Below are 17,879 nucleotides of genomic sequence, written 5' to 3'. Positions count from 1 at the left end.
GAGGAAAGCCAAAGAGGAGGTTTATGGATGTGGTGAGGGAGGACATGCAGGTGGCTGGTGTGACGGAGGAAGATGCAGAAGACAGGAAGAAATGAAAACGATTGATCCACTGTGGCGACCCCTAACGGGAGCAGCCAAAGGTAGTAGTAGTAGATCCTAACTGGGTGTGAATAGTACACATGGCCATCGAAACTCTAGTTAATGCTCATGTCAATTTGCATATGAAACCGATCATTGTTTATAAGGGTGGGGATGCCTGCAGTCAGTTTAGACTGAAGAGGTCACTTAGATGAGTGATGGAAAGTTTCTCTCAGTAAACGTTGTTTCCAGATGAACTGATTCAACTTTCTTTGAGATTCTTACTTGGAGAATTGAGCATGCATAAAGACATTACAGCAGGAAGTTTCTGGTAAATACTGCGCTCATTACCTGCCTATTGTGTGACATAATGGTGAATTTAGTCTTTCAGTCACAAGCCATATATAAAAATGGTTTTATATATACACCTCTGTTAATCGGTGTACTTGTGGGAAATGCGCTAAAATGTCGACTGAATTGGAAAACATCTGCTGTCAGGAAAAGACAAAGGTTACGTAGCTAGTAAAATTATATTCTGCTGTCACCAAACGACTATATGGCATCTCCCTGCATCATCAGTTATTTGTATGCTGGAGTACATTAAATGTCTATCATACTAAAGTACACTGGTTTGTGAGAACATGTGCATACATTCCCCCAAGAAGACCGTAGTTTGACAGGCTTTTGGCTTGGAATATCTTCGGTTCAGCATAACTGCTTTTGGTATTATGAAAATTATAGTTGTTTGCTTATTACTTGAAAAAATGTAGTGTTTGGGGGATGGTGACATTTATCCTCAGCTATTGTGGAAAATAATGCCACGATTTTGAGCAGATATGGTTAAAATGGGCGGCACGGTGGTGCAGTGGTTAGCACGGTCGCCTCACAGCAAGAAGGTTCGAGCCCCGGGGTAGTCCAACCTTGGGGGTCATCCCAGGTCGTCCTCTGTGTGGAGTTTGCATGTTCTCCCCGTGTCTGCGTGGGTTTCCTGCAGGTGCTCTGGATTCCTCCCACAGTCTAAAGACACGTAGGTCAGGTGAATCAGTCGTACTAAATTATCCCTAGGTGTGAATGTGTGTGTTGGCCCTGTGATGGCCTGGCGGCCTGTACAGGGTATCTCCTCGTCTCCCGCCCAGTGACTGCTGGGATAGGCTCCATTATCTCACGACCCCACTTGGGATAAGTGGCCTGGATAATGGATGGATGGTTGAAAGGAAGGCATATAACTGACTGCTTGGTGTACAGCTGTATTGTTTTGTGCAAATCCCCATTAGCTCCCTAAATAACTTGAGCTTCATTGTGTACGCCCATTGTCTGCACTGAACCTGTATTCACAAGCCATTTGGTCTGATTATCAAGACAAGACAAACATTTCAGAGATATAATGTTGCTTACAGCTTGTGTTCACGACTCCTCAAAACGGCCCTTCACAGATGGAAGAGCCTCATCTTTTAGCTCTAGCCTAGCCGAAAATCCAGCTTCATACTGGGCTCTGTTGAGAGAACAGTCCTCTGGGAAGTAGCATAAACAAACAACCACCTTGGCATGTGATTGTTGTTGGCCTGAAAAAAGAAACTGTGTCCAATGTTTGTTTGGCGCTTTCTTATTTAGGAAAGGCAAACAAATCGAAAATCCAGCATTGAACTGTGCCCGGTTCAGGAAGCAGTCCTCGGTAAAATGACGGAGACGCAATAAAGGGTTGGGGTTGTACTGGTGAGGAATAGTGGTAAAAAGGAATTTTGACCACTGATTCTTAATTTTGTCTTCCTTTGGAAGTCCATACAAAGGGAATTGGCCTTCATACCAAAGAAAATAGCATTTTCTCAACACTGCGATACGCACTAACCAAACTCTTCCCGGCCTGTGCTCCACATAACTTTGTTTGAGAGCAGGCCAAACTAGCCACTCGGCAGGCATTATGAAAATGTGTTACATAGTGACGTAGATAAATAATGGAAGATGCTGGAATACAAACTAGGCATTTCAGGCAGTGTTTTCTGTCGGAGATAATAATAACTCCCTTTGGTCTGGACTTTGGACTCTGTAACTCTACAGACATTTTACATGCACCTCCCAGCTATATAACACACTAAAGGAAATGGGAAAACCCCAAACGCATGATATGGGCCCTTTAAATTTTTCAAAAGAGGAGAAATACAGGTTCTGAAAAGAGGTTAGGTCCTTGTACTGGGTTGAGTTTGCAGAACACAAGCTTTCTATTAAAGAAATAAAAGGGGGGGGGGGGAGATACCGGAAGCGCCGTTTTACAGGTTTCCAGTAGACACACACCCAAAGTCTACAAAATGCAAATTCACCAAGTCTGTACTTGCTTGGACTCACAGCTGTTAGACCACAAAGTATGCAGAACAAACAACATTGCAGTGGGCGAATAACTCACACATCTACATCTCTTTCCATTCCCAGATGGTGTAGTGAAGTAGTCCGATTCATGCTAACACGTCATGCTAACAATATCTTTTAAAATGTATGCATTACAAAAAAAGGCTGCAATAGATACAAGGAGAAGAGTGTGTCTTCAGAAAACAAAATCACCCAAACTAAAAATACCCAGTCCTCCGTAAAGACCGCAACATGGAGGATGCACGTGTTGGTCAGACATTTCTGTACGTTGTAGTCGTTTTATAAACAGACTTGCGTTCCCACCTTGCCAAAACTCCCTAACAATCGACTCTCTCTCCTTTCTGTGTCTGACAGGGATGTTTCGGCTGAAGTACACTCCTCATTTGGACAACCAAGACTCAGGGGAATAACCAACGCTGTTGAGATACACCATGGGATTTGAAAACGGGCCCACCTCCAGTTGTACCGCATGTTTTTCCTAAAGCTGCCAGGCACTGGCCGGAAAAATTAGCATTGACGGAGGAGGAACCTCCTTTCATCGACGCACTTTTTTCTGTTTTCATAGTGATGATTTGAAAGGGAAGGACAACGCTATCCTATCAAAGACATTTGCCATACTTCATGCCTTGGAGGCTCTCGGTAGCAGCCAAGGGAATCAGAGAATGTAAAAGACAGGAGCGGGATTTCTTTGTTTTTATATTGTTTTACTATGTCTTAGGAGAAGGCGGGAGGGCTGGGTGTAGGAAAAGGTGGGAGTAGGTATAGGTGCGAATAGGTAGAAGCAGACGAAAGGAGAACGAGTCTGGAGGAGACGTTCGTGTCCTGTTCTTTCAGCCCCTGTACCTTTATTACATGGAGATCTGGTGGTTTGCGTGTGAGGCGTGCATTTACGCTTTTCACCGAGACGAAGCTGGAACTCTGTCTCATCTGCAGAAATAACTACAACCTTTATTATCAGTGCTTGTGACACAAACACCCAACACCATCTTGCTTCTGACATGGTATAACCACAGTCAGACCGAACAGACGAAGCCCCCCTCCTGCTGTATGACGGTAGGATTTTTGACCATGTTGTAGGAAATAAGTGTTGTTAAGTTTGTAAAACGGGAAAAGTGATTTGATGAGGTAAAAGCGCGGTCAGAATTTGCATATTTAAACTAAGACGTGAGCGTTTAACATTAACATGTGAATGTCCCTGTGGTGGCCTGGCGGCCTGTCCAGGGTGTCTCCCCGCCTGCTGCCCAATGACTGCTGGGATAGGCTCCAGCATCCCCGCGACCCTGAGTAGGATAAGCGGTGTGGATAATGGATGGATGGATGGATGTAATACTCATAATGGTTGCAGTGTTGCAAAACTTCCACTTCAGAGTTTCTAAACACAGCATTGTTATTTAATTTTATTATATTGTCCAGCCTTATGGCAAACCAGGAATTAAGTTTTCACATTCACAAATTGTCCACCAGTGACGTCACTAATGGACTCTTTCCCATCACAATTTCGGTGGCATTTCAAGACTGTTTGATATTATGGATGCTAAGGGAGCGTTGTTCAAAATCGTGTTAGTTTCCCTTCAAGTAGTTATTACAAACAATCAAGTCTTGGCTTTAATCTTTCCAGTCTTCGGCTTAACCTTTCACATCTTGGTTTTAATCTTGCGAATTCTGACACTGATTTTACCTCACAGCTTACAAAGCCATCTTGAGCTTACAAGCCAAATGACAGTTTAAGAATGTGGACTTTGGTCGTTCAGCTCTTCAGTGTGGGTTTACATTGAATCTCTTGGATTGGATAGATTCAGCGATCAAACCAAAGATACAGCGTGTTGTACCCCCGCATCAAATTAAAGGTGCTATGTGTATTTTCTTCTGCTCAAATCCTGCCCTCTGTCGTACGCCAAACCTAAATAACGACAACAAATCAAAACCACTGAGACACCCTCAGCTGATGTTTGTAAGTTTGTAAGCTCCTATGAATGAAGTTATGGGCAGGACCCAGTCTTCTGAAGACACAAAGAATAAATTGGTCCAAGGTCAAAAAACAACAACCGGGCGTCTGGGTAGAGTAGCGGTCTATTCCGTTGCCTACCAACACAGGGATCGCCGGTTCGAATCCCCGTGTTACCTCCCGCTTGGTTGGGCATCCCTACAGACACAATTGGCCGTGTCTGTGGGTAGGAAGCTGGATGTGGGTATGTGTCTTGGTCGCTGCACTAGCACCTCCTCTGGTTGGTTGGGGCACCTGTTTAGGGGGGAGGGGGAACTAGGGGGAATAGCGTGATCCTCCCTCGCACTACGTCCGCCTTGGAGAAACGCCTCATTGTCAGGTGAAAAGAAGCAGCTGGCGACTCCACATGTATCCAAGGAGACATGTGGTAGTCTGCAGCCCTCCCCAGATCGGCAGAGGGGGTGGAGCAGAGACCGGGACGGCTCGGAAGAGTGGGGTAATTGGCCAGATACAATTGGGGAGAAAAGAGGGGGAAAATTTTAAAAAACACGCAACAACCACCAAAACATCAGCAACCCCTGATGTTATGCATGGGGAAATCCCAAATATTACACATAGAACCTTTAATGTGTCAGATCCTCAGATGTCTCAGATTCAACTCGAATTACATTTCTTTTTTCCATCGATCACACTGCTGAAACTTCAGACCCTCATTACAGGAACCTCAGCGGGCTCAATCGTAACAAAGGCAAACCTCAGTAAGCTAGCTAGCTAGCTAGTAAACATCCATATCTGTACAGGTGCACGTAGACACCGTGTCCACTTTTACTGTTGACGCAAAACAGTGTTATTATCCCTTTCACCGAACATTAGAAAAGGTGTTGTTCGACATCAGCCGTTTTTTGTTTGACTCGATTTTGTTTGATTCAGAAGTGTCAGGTGTGTCTGGACCGATCATGAAAGTCTGATTTGTAGAATTTACAAAAGGTAACTGTAATTTGTGATTGTACGTACCTCTCTCATATATACATGTGTGTACATACATATGTGTTGTTGCTGTATGCCAGCCACCGTCTAGTCGAAGCTTACACACATCTTTCAGAACAGTGCCTGGGATTCCACTTTGGGTCACCTTCGAGTGAATTGGCCTCTCTACCTCCAAGACGGCCTTGATGGCGTGTCGGACGCCATTGCCAAATCCAGCCCGTCGAACAAGGCACGAGGAAGGGCAGCAGGTCAAGATGTGTTGCAGCTGTATTTCCATCTACTTTCAAAGCCTTTTCAAAAATGTTAATGTGTTGTTTGAGTCTGCTTTTTTTTTTCTTCTTTTTTTTCCCAAAGTTGGCGTCCAGATTTTTTTTACTTCCGCGCAGAGGACTATCAACATTGCAGCCAAAGCAAGTTAGCACTCTTTCATTTAAATGGCGTTTCATTTTTTCCAGGTGTTAATTCTTGTGAATGTTAAGCTGCCTGTGTTTTATAGTCAAAAACAAAAAACATGTTCTCTACTGAGAAAAACTGGAGCAGTCTCTCTCTCTCTTTTTTTGTTTTGGCCACCATGTGCGAGGTTTTGAGTCCAAGCTGCAGTTTTTCAGTGGTTGGGAACAGGGGTGACGGTTCCGGCAGTTTGATTGAGGACCTTAAGGTTTGCGAGCTGCTTGGTTCAATAAAATGTAGAGTTGTCTGAAAGGAAGTTGTACGTTTCGTGGAGGTGTGTGTAGAAGCGGATGTTCAGCGGAGTGTAAAGCCACCTGGCTGTGGTTTGTGAGGTACTTTCCAACCGAGTGATTTTGAGGTTTCACGCTTTGTTGTTACGAGACAGGACGGTTAGATGCACCGCTCGCCTGTGTGGGGACAGAAAATGAGAGAATTTGCTCACGAGTGGGAAGAGTCATGATCTGCGAAGGTGTCTCGCAGGGTTCAAACAGAAGCAGCTTCCTGGCAGTGTCGTTTGGAAAAAAAACCCTATAAACGAGGTGCTGGGCAGGACCCAGTATCCTGAAGACACAAGGACGACGGGTCCTTCAGCATCAAGTCTGTACCCCTGGAGGGCACGGCACGGGGACACGGGGTGTTATTTTAAAGTGGTGAACACTAGAAATGCTTACCACTTGCAAGTTTCATTTTAAATAGTAAATGTAGATTTGTGTAAAGTCTTTGTTCTTTGACATTGCAATGAGAAATGTGTTTTCTTTGGAATATTGTGCAACATACATATGATGTCTACAGATATAGGGCACCGCCCTGGCTCATTATTAACCGGACTTACTGCCATACATGCTTGTAGTTAGCGTAAGAGGCGACATGGTGTTTTGTAAATCACAGAAGTAAAGACTTTGGAGGCCTGAAAAAAGCACTACCGCCGCAGGATGTTTGGGAGAATTTTTGTTTGAATTTTTTCCTTTTTTTTTGCCCCTTTTTCTCCCCAATTGTACTTAGCCGACTCTTACCCCACTCTTCCAAGCCGTCCCGGTCGCTGCTCCACCCCCTCTGCCGATCCGGGGAGGGCCGCAGACTACCGCATGCCTCCTCTGATACATGTGGAGTCGCCAGCTGCTTCTTTTCACCTGACAGTAAGGAGTTTCACCGGAGGGGGGGCATAGTGCGTGGGAGGATCACGCTATCCCCTCCCCCCAGTTCCCCTTCCCCCTGAACAGGTGCCCCGACCGACCAGAGGAGGCGCTCGTGCAGCGACCAAGACACATACTCACATCCGGCTTCCCACCTGCAGACACTGCCAACTGTGTCTGTAGGGGACGCCCGACCAAGCCGGAGGTAACTCGGAGATTCAAACTGGTGATCCCCGTGTTGGTAGGCAACGGAATAGACCGCTACACCACCCCGACGCATTTGTTTGAATTTCTGTTGCACTTATATGTGCACTGTGTGTGCATGGAAACACTTTATACATGGGGTTCCAGTGATTTGACAGCAACAGGAAATGCGTTAATATCTCAGTTTTGGTAAATTGTAATGCAAAGTCTCTTTCAGACAAATTGCATTAGTATACTGTGTACTGGTACTTTTACATACGTTTACAGCAGAAAAGAAAGGATGGCTCGTGCTGCATTGGTGAGAAACCAAACTAAGCGGTCTTTAACTCAGTTATGAGTTCAGTTTTTCCTTCAGACTGACTACAAGAGACTTAAAGGTCTTTCCTCACTGAATTCTACCTTAAATGCAATGCCAGTGCTGAACCCCAATCCTGCTCCCAAGTCTAATTCGGTCCGTAGGCAGAGTAGCACTTCAGGGTTACAGGGTGTGATTACCACGAAGCCTAATTTACTTGCTTGGCTTTTGTCTGTGAATGTTCTCATTCATCCAGGTCATGGTTATCAAAAGGAGTTGAATCAAGTGCAACTGGACTTGGTATATATCCGTGAAGACGTTTCGCCTCTCATCCAAGAGGCTTCCTCAGGTCGTGCCTTTCTGACTAGACAAAGCTAGTCAGACTAGCTTCGTCTAGTCAGAAATGCTAGTCAGACTAGCTTCGTCTAGACAAAGCTAGACAAAGCTAGTCAGACTAGCTTCGTCTAGTCAAAAAGGCACGAACTGATGAAGCCTCTTGGATGAGAGGCGAAACGTCTTCACAGATATATACCAAGTCCAGTTGCACTTGATTCAACTCCTTTGGATTGCTTGGCTTTTGTTTTCATGAAACATACCAAAATCCCCACAACAAAATATGAAAGCGTAATATTTTAAATTAGAAGAGTAAGTGCAAGGCAGCTACAACTCACGTGGTGAGGCCTCACAATCAAACTTAAAAACTAGAAACGGGTACCACTTTATAATAACTACACAAATGAAGCATTAGTTAAGTATTAGTAACTACTGAATTCATCCTTTGTAAAGTATTTGTAAAGCGTTTGTAAAGCAAGACATGCACCAATTGTTAGTGTATTAATAGATGTTTATAAGTACTTACTAATACTGCAAGTCATGATTAATTCATGCACAAATCTACATAGTTTGTTAATCATGTACTTACACCTTCGAAAGGATCACAAGATCCTTTAGACTTTTGTGAGTCTCAAGGTACTGCTGGCCTTTCAGTCTCATGTGTAAGTGCTTTTTAAGGCATAGATAGTCCTCACTTTACATGAGGTCATACAAAATACTTAACTAGTAACTACCGGAATTAATCATGAATTGCAGTATTAATAAGTATTTATAAACATCTATTAACACACACTAACCATTTGTACATTTCTTGCTTTACAGATGCTGTACAAATGATGAATTCAGTAGTTACTAATACTTAACTAATTCTTCATAGTGTGTAATTATTATAAAGTGTTACTGAAACAGGTTAGAAGTCTTCAAACAGGACCCGTCTGGTCGTGTAACGCTGATTGTAGAGCCAGGTGTGCCGATGCTCATTAAGATAAATGCTCCAGCGTGCATGTTGGGTTTGTCTACTTTATATACGTTTTCATGTACATTTGCACATTTTGTTGTGATTACAACTTCAAAATGCAAATTATCCTGTTTGGGGTTTTTTTTAGGTGAAATTTTATATTGCTTGTTCATTGTTTTATATTTCAGAATCAGAATTTTTAGGTAAAAAAAAAAAAAATAAAACATTTTCTCATTCTGTCTCCCTTTCTCAGTGCGTATTGACTTCAATGCACCGTCTCTGTTGTATCTTAACGTCAGTGGCTTTTGTTGTGATGCTCGCTCCAGATTCCCAGACAGCTACACCCCAGATTTGCTGTGGCCCGTACCCGTCCCACACACACGACACGTTCATCTGGCCCGCATACCGCATTGAATGATGGCACTTGGGCAGTCCGCTCCTGTTTGCCAGATCTGGGCCAGAACCAAGCCATAGCAATGCTGCATGTGCCACATATTTGCCAAACGTGGCCCATATTTGTTTTGTGATATTTGGGACATATTCACCATTTACCACACGGGCCACTTCAGGGTCACATCCAGATTACATGTTGCCGAGAGCACCACTTCTTTGCCAAAAAAGACCCACATGTGATTTGGCATATTTGGGCCATATTTGCTATTATACATGTGGGCCACTTCAGGCTCACATCCATTTTGTCAGGGCCAGAAGAAGGCCATCAGTGCCGCATCATTGCCTGAAGTGGCCCACATCCGGATGCTAGCTGGGACAGGTCAGTCATTAGAGATGTAGAGATGAACTAACACATGCCCCAAAATAAGGTACAACACAACGGATCAGTTTCATTTTTGCGAATGATGAGAGTGATTGACAGTCCTCATTATCATAACCAGGATTACCACGCCAAGTAACAAGCTGGCTGTGGTTCAGCTTCATTACCAGAACCATACATAGGAACTGTTCATTCATGCCGTTTTTCAGATCAAATGGTTCTTCTGAACTTGTATGTAGCACAATAGGTCCTAAATACAATTTTGAATTGATTCACAGCTCGATTTTTTTTCAAATGTACAACAATTGCATTAAAAACTACAATACGTTAAAATAAAGCTGTAAATTACATAGTAACACTTTGCAACATCCTGTCCATCGTCGGATCCTCATTCAAAACTTCGTACTCAGGGGCGTCCGGGTAGCGTGGCGATCTATTCCGTTGCCTACCAACACGGAGGTCGCTGGTTCGAATCCCCGTGTTACCTCCGGCTTGGTCGGCCGTCCCTACAGACACAATTGGCCGTGTCTGCGGGTGGGAAGCCGGATGTGGGTATGTGTCCTGGTCGCTGCACTAGCGCCTCTTCTGGTCGATCGGGGCGTCTGTTCAGGGGGAAGGGGGAACTGGGGGAATAGCGTGATCCTCCCACGCACTACGTCCCCCTGGTGAAACTCCTCACTGTCAGATGAAAACACATCCGCCAACCTCTACGCATTCTGCTTAGTCACTCCGCATTTTGAGACCAAAGTACGCGACTACGAGTTGATAGTCCAAAATACACAAAAGAGCTGCCTTTAAGATAAATGCTTGGCCGCTCTGGTGGCCGAGCGGAATAAACTGCCGTTCTTGCAACCCGCTCGTCATGTGGCTGGGAGATTCGTATCCCAGACTCGCCGTAACCGGTCACGGCCAGAGCGTCCACGGGGTAAGGCATTCATTAGGACCCCTTACCCGAGGGACAGTGGGTGTAGTGTTCGGGGACTCGTCGTTCCCCAGCGACCCCTCTGGCCCATCCGGGCGCCTGCAGCCAAGCAACCGAAAGCATTCTCCCTACGTCTCCTTCGCGGCCTGAAGGTAACGCAATCCATGCAAGGCTTCAGCGTGTAAAATAGCGAGAGCAGCGACACGAGTTTGAAGGAAGCTGGTGTTACGACTATCTCCTTCCTGTGGAAACGTGACCCAAGGGAGTTATTCGACAAGAGTTCCGGCCACATGTCATTAGGTTAATCGGATGGGATACGGGGAAAAACTAGAATTTTTTTTTAATGCTTGAGTGATTTTAGGCCTCCATAAAACTTTTCAGTTTATTTTGGGCTTTAAACTGATTTTTTTTTTTTTTACCCGATGCAAGCCCACTAACATGGTGAACAGTCATGAATCCCAATGACTGGCGGTTTTGTTTTTTGATTTCAGTGTTCAATAACTAAGTGTTTTTTCACAATGTACTGTACGATATCTTATTTTCAGCGTGTACTTCCGGCACGCACGCAAACACAAAACATTTTTTGTATGTGCGCGCACGCAAAAAGGACTACTCATTTTTATTCTTCAGGGTTGGCAGGTCTGTGAAAAGAAGCAGCTGGCGACTCCACATGTATCGGAGGAGGCATGTGGTAGTCTGCAGCCCTCCCCGGATCGGCAGAGGGGGCGGAGCAGCGACCAGGACGGCTCGGAAGACCGGGTTAATTGGACCGGTACAATTGGAGAGATATGGGGGGGGGGTCCCCCCAAAAAAGAACATTGTACTCGTCCACAATACTGTAACGTGCATGGATAAGTAGACACGTTGGCCCGTGGCTAAAGGGGTCGGACCCTTTAGTCGACTGGTTAACGTTGTCTCCCGAGGTGCGGAATACACGAGTTCGCGTCCCGGCTGTGACGGTCCGGCCGGGCTGCCCCCCCGAATTCGCTGCATTTGGCGTACACAAAACAGTAAAATACTGTAATGATCACGGATGAATAGGCTCAGTAGCCCTTGGCGAACGGGTTGGACCCTTTAGTCGACTGGTTAACGTTGTCGCTGCGTCAATCAAGTGGCGGTTTTAACGTCTACCAACAGTCCATACGCGCACAGGAAATCCGCACCCAGGAGGGCAATGGACACCTTCGCCCATTACAAAGTCCCAGCCGAACCGCCGACCAGTGGCGCCCCCAGAAATTTTTCACAGGGGTGGCCAAATGGGGCCACTGCAAATCTTGGGGTGGCCCACCAAAACCAAAAGCCATGACTGCCTTTCAGGAAGTCTATCATGCTGTTGCAGTATTCTGTATAGGCTAGCTGAAAACTGTCAAGTTAAGAAATCGCACAGTGAAAAACTTTGGCTTCTTATTTTTCACAGTTAATGTTACTGAATAATGACTAATACGGTACAGTTAACATTTTGAGTTTCAGTGAGTCATGTATCTGTATATATTGTAACGGGTTAGACGATTCCTTGTTACATTGTGTATGTCCAGAAAGGAAAAATGAAAATATCAGATGGAAGCATATTATGCATAATCAGAAGCATATTCTGCATATGCAACTCATCCAAAGGAGTTGAATCAAGTGCAACTGGACTTGGTATATATCCGCGATATATACCAAGTCCAGTTGCACTTGATTCAACTCCTTTGGATAACCATGACCTGGATGAATGAGAACATTCACAAACATATGCAACTCGTGGCTGGGGGGCAGGATTAGTATCAGGGTGGCCCTGGCCACCCCTTTGGGGGCGCCACTGCCACCGACCTCCAAAAACCACCTCCACATACCTCGTGCCATAGGTGCGTACGGGGGTGCCGTTAGCAGCATCCATACGGGGGGCCGAATCCGCCGGCCATCGCGTCCACTGGTGTCGCAGGCAGGATGCTCCGCTGCGCGCCCGAATCAACTAGCAACCGCCGGCCGGAGATGGTGTCCTGGATAAACAGCAGCCTGCCTTCCTGGCCAACGCTAAGGGCTGCTACTGAGCGCCGGCCTTGGCTTTTCCCGCCCTGCTGAAAGTGCACGGTGCACGGCATGGCTTGGCTTCGGTTCCAACCCTAGCATGATAGGAGCACAGTCCCCCATGAGTCCTGCTGCCGCGGCGACGCCCGCAGCCTCAACCGGCGGTGGTGGAAGAGCGTGGGCTTGCAGCAGGCCCGGTATCCGTGACGCCGTGGATGTTCGGAGTGCCGCCACGACGTAGCGGTACTTGGTCTCATCCATGGCGGCGTTCCTAATCGCGAACTGGGCCTCGGTGTGAGCGAACCATGCTGCCGCAGCCATTTCCCAGAAGTCGGGCGGTTTGAGCGAGACGGCGTTAGTCTGTCATGGCTTGAATTACTTGGTACAAAAAACAATAAACCTGCAAGCCACGAGGAGGCTGAAACCGGCCAGAACTTACTAATTGACGCGTCCGGGCTGAAGTAGGCCACTTGTCCGATCAATGATTGAATTTCCACAAGCCGTTGCAATAATACTCCACAAGTGTATTTATTCACACCACAAAAATATCCGATGCACAATTGCATGAAAGATCTAAAGCAAACGGTACTACCTTGACCAGCGCACAACAAACGACATGACGTGACGCTCAAAAACTTGTTTGCCCTCGCCGGTAACAAACACACCTGTATGTCATCAGGACCATACACATTATATAGACAGGTAATGCATTTCCGCTCTGATAGGTAGAGCCACCTACTGGGCAATAAAGGGAACTGCCACCAAGAACCCAGTTTCATACAGAGGCATAATGCATAGAATGATACATATTGCGTAACAATAGAGAAATGCAAGCAAAATAAATGAAATATGAAATATGGCGCTAAACCAGCAAATTGGCTCTAACAAGTCACTGCCGCTGCACTGGTAGCGTCGTTCTCCATGGCTCACTAATGTGGAGGATGTAAGAAAGGAGACGAGACCACTTCTCCTTTTGACCACACAGCCGTGGGGTCGTTTATTTCCTCCAACAAACTCCCAAGTCAACAATTCATTCTGCTACCAACCTCAGCCTCGTGTCTACCCACAATACCCCTTGCTAACCCCGCCCACTGTCTTAAAGGGACCGTCTCTGGCCCGCATGGTGAATATGTAACCTGCAAGTAGGTCACTTCAGGATAACATTTATAAGGGAGATATGTCAATTCTATAACAAGGTTGCGTGTTATGATGACCAAAGCGTCACCTCGTTGGTCAAAAAGGGGAAATCTAACTCTTGCTCAAAGCAACATTTACCATGAGACTACGATGTATTGCTCAATGCAGTATGACGTCGCTGGTGGGACTTCTGGAATAAGCTGCACAGAAATTCAGAAAGATCCAGAAAGGACCAAGGCAGACCCACTTTTTAGGGGGGTGGGGGGGATTTTTTCTCTCTCCCCTTTTCTCCCCAATTGTATCCGGCCAATTACCCTACAACTCTGAGCCGTCCCGGTTGCTGCTCTCCCCCCTCTGCCGATCAGGGGAGGGCTGCAGACTACCACATGCCTCCTCCGATACATGTGGAGTCGCCAGCCGCTTCTTTTCACCTGACAGTAAGGAGTTTCGCCAGGGGGACGTTGGTGCGTGGGAGGATCAGGCTATTGCCCCCAGTCCCCCCCCCCTCCGAACAGGTGCCCCGAGGTGTTGGTGCATTGACCAGGACACATACCCACATCTGGCTTCCCACCCGCAGACACGGCAAATTGTGTCTGTAGGGAACACGAGGATTTGATCCGGCAATCCCTGTGTCAGAATAGACCACCGTACTACCCGGATGCCCCCAGATCCACTTTGTCAGGAGCGGAGAGAAGGCCCCTAACACCAGTGACAACGGCCTGCTAGCAATGGCCACAGAGTGGGAACTAAGGGCAGAGGTCAATCAGTGCTTCACCTTCCTACAGAGCATCATCAGCACAACACTGAGAGAGGAGAACTTTTAATCTGGTCCAGAGCAGCAAAGACAATCATAATGTTGGAGTCAACGATCCCGTGGGAGGAGCGCATGGGGGAAGCTCCACAAGGACCAACTGCTGGTTGATGAATGTACTCAGAAAGGATGGCGAGCAAGTGCCTGCCGGTGGAGATTGGAGTGAGAAGCTTTCCAGGACAATCACCGTGGAGATCCTGGGCATCAGAGGGCAGCAACGCAAGAAGATCTGCGGCACAGTAGGGCAAGAGGACAGAGAAAGCATCGCAATGGCTGTGGCTGAGGAGAGAGGGGCAGGGGATCAGCCACCTGGCTCAGGCTTGAACCGGTGGACCCTTCAGAAGATGTCGTGACAGCACTGAAACATCTCATGAAAAAGGGACTCACCTGAGGATGATCCAGAAAGCAGCTATGCAATCAAGCTGTATGTATGTAAACTCATTTATGGCATTATATGATGTTCAAATCCACTATGACCAGTAGAAAGAGGTCCTCACACAACTGTGTTATTTCTATGGTCGTATTAGGTATATTAGCTAGAGGTCCAGATGCACACAGAGGTAATGGTAGTTCTGCACAAACCAAGTTTTGTGCCCTTTGATGTGTGACTATCCATTCCATTATCCGAACCACTTATCCTGCTCTCAGGGTCACGGGGATGCTGGAGCCTATCCCAGCAGTCATTGGGTGGCAGGCAGGGAGACACCCTAGACAGGCCGCCAGGCCATCACAAACACACACATTCATATCTAGGGACAATTTAGTACGGCCGATTCACCTGACCTACGTGTCTTTGGGACTGTAGGAGGAAACTGGAGCCCCCGGAGGAAACCCACGCAGACACGGGGAGAACATGCAAACTCCACACAGAGGATGACCTGGGATGACCCCCAAGGTTGGACTACCCTGGGGCTCGAACCCAAGACCTTCTTGCTGTGAGGGAACCGCGCTAACCACTGCGCCACCGTACCGCCTGTGTGAATATCACATTAAAATGAGTGTTTCATCCCCATTGTGGCCTTGTGTGTCCTGATGGTAACTGAAAAGTGGATGAGCAAAAACAGACACACGTTGTTTCTAAGTCAGATGATACAACACCTCAGACCGTCCATGGGGGAGTGACACCTGTCTTCAATCCATCCATCCATCCATTAGCTGAACCGCTTATCCTGTTCTCGGGGTCGTGGGGATGCTAGAGCCTATTCCGGCAGTTACTGGGTGGCAGGCAGGGAGACACCCCGGACAGGCCGCCAGGCCATCACAGCGCCGAGACACACACACACAAACATTCATATCTAGGGACAATTTAGTTTGGCCAATTCACCTGACCCACATCTCTGTGGACTGTGGGAGGAAACCCACGCAGACACGGGGAGAACATGTAAACTCCACACAGAGGACGACCCGGGACGACCCCCAAGGTCGGCACCTGTCTTCAATCCGATGATACTTTTTGGACAACCATCCCAGAACAGACCAACACAACTCATTTTTTAACTTTTTATTGTTTACAAAATACCAACATAAATACTGGAGGCTGTGATATTGCTGTTTAAATGTGAGGATGTTGGTGTGAAACAGAGAGGCAGGCGGAGAGACGGCGCTGAAGGAAATGCTCCACCCCTCCGTTACAAACCCACAACGGTCTCTACCACTGAGAAGAAGAAAAGACACCTTTGTTACTGCACAGACTGCAAGTGTAGACACGTTAAACGAGGAAATGAAATTACATTAAATAAGCAAAACAAAAAGATTTCTGCAATATAAAAGCATCTAAAATGCCATCGTTCTTTTTTTTTAAGAGACGACAGCAAGGGCGGGGGCAACAGAAATGACATTTAATATGCAAAGAACTAGCTAAAGCCAAACAGGATAGTTGAAATGCATTTCTCCCTGCAGAGCGAGGCCATTACAGCTCGCACCGAGCATGTTTACTACAACTCCTTTCAAAGACTCCTATAACATCATGACAAATTTTACTCCATTTGAACGAAGTGATTTAAGCAATATCGCTAAGATGGTTTTAGCTCTCTCACACACACACACACACACACACACACACACAAAAGAAAGAAAGACAACAGGACAGTGTGCCACAGCGTTTGCAACTTGCCCGTGCCTGTCTGCACACACATGAACCCGTCTTTCTGCATCTCGCTATACTTTCTCTGGAGTGGTCGCCAAGGTGATGAAGAAAAGCACTGAGGAAAGGGAGACGAGCAATGGCACTGGAGCAAGGCTCATTTACTAGCCACTGCCTTCCCCATGACCATCCACCTCATTAATCACAGTCTCTGTTAACATCATCATCATCATCATCTTCATCATTGTAAGTGACTTTCACACATGCAACCAAACCACACTCGTATTAGTGTCCCGACTCCGCCGGTTGTAACGATGACGTCAGCCCTGTCGCGGTCAGTCATATTGTTAACATCATCAGTACAACTCGGCGTTTCCCAGACTACAACTTGTCTGTTTAAGATGATGCAGGCGGTACCCACATCTTTCTTTTTTATTGCACAGATCTGTTAAGCTACAAGGCAAGGAACATAACAATATTGTAAAAAGGGCCTCTGCAGGAAATAATTGACAAAAAAAGGAGTAACCTTGCAAATGGCAAGGTGACACGCAGTAAAGACGCACTTTTTACTGGATATATTCCTTGATCTGTGTAATTGTGTGTATTTTTCTCAAGCAGAAATTGTTTTGGGCATGTGACATCGAATCCCCAAGATGTACCTTTACCTTTGACGTTTACGAAAAGGCTCCTTAAAAACACGTCAACCCATGACACCCCCCCCCTTAACAAAACTCTCTCTGTGCCTCGTGTGGGATGCTAAAAACACCATAAAACTGAGGTTGTCATCGTCCATCGTCTGAAAGTAAATACCCTGGTGGTGTCACACCATAAAACCCAGGGGCAGACATGAGTCACTACTCTGAATGGTGGAAAATCACCAGGAAAGTGTCACGACTGCACATATGACTCCACTGAGGAGGAAATAAAGATGGACATGAAACTCTATTGCCCCAAGTCATAGAGAAATTACTGCAAAAACGAAATCAACTCGGGGATTACTGTGGGACAACAGGATCACATGCAAAAGGAGGAAGTTGTTTTTCTGTTGTCATCAGCTGAAGGAGTTGCTTACAGCTTCGGCTAAAAACCAGTAACAGACCTTCCCCGGCAGCAGCTTTGTGTGTTGTGAATCAAAGTTAGTCAGACATGGACAAATGCTTTACATTTGCTGTTGCTTATGGCTTCTGTCTACCATTAACGATGAACAGGGGTGGTTGTATGTATTGCACCTCATTGCAAACTAGTCAACTGACATGTGGCAATATGCTACTGTGTGTGTGTGTGTGTGTGTGTGTGTGTGTGTGTGTGTGTGTGTGTGTGTGTGTGTGTGTGTGTTTTGTTTAAGGAGGAAAAACTATAGAGGGTGGGAGAAGGAGCAGGACCAGGCTAAAAACTATACA

General features: G+C 46.3%; 2 protein-coding genes across 2 annotated transcripts in view; one reads left to right on the top strand and one right to left on the bottom strand.

Annotated features, from left to right (window-relative positions):
- The window catches only part of zcchc14 (zinc finger, CCHC domain containing 14), a 50,066-nt gene extending 42,328 nt beyond the window's left edge, over positions 1–7,738 (top strand). The window contains exon 15 of the mRNA XM_056281629.1: positions 2,794–7,738. Within this exon, the coding sequence (XP_056137604.1) occupies positions 2,794–2,849 (56 nt within the window). The 3' untranslated portion in view covers positions 2,850–7,738. The remainder of the gene's footprint in view (positions 1–2,793) is intronic.
- Positions 7,739–15,882: 8,144 nt separating this feature from the next.
- Positions 15,883–17,879, bottom strand: part of map1lc3b (microtubule-associated protein 1 light chain 3 beta) — a 10,814-nt gene continuing 8,817 nt past the window's right edge. The window contains exon 4 of the mRNA XM_056281227.1: positions 15,883–17,879. This exon is cut by the window's right edge and continues 389 nt beyond it. The gene's annotated coding sequence lies outside the window, so the exon portion shown is untranslated.

The sequence above is a fragment of the Lampris incognitus genome, chromosome 6 (genome assembly GCF_029633865.1).
Source record: "Lampris incognitus isolate fLamInc1 chromosome 6, fLamInc1.hap2, whole genome shotgun sequence".
Taxonomy (NCBI): domain Eukaryota; kingdom Metazoa; phylum Chordata; class Actinopteri; order Lampriformes; family Lampridae; genus Lampris; species Lampris incognitus.
This window is presented reverse-complemented; position numbering and strand designations above follow the sequence as displayed.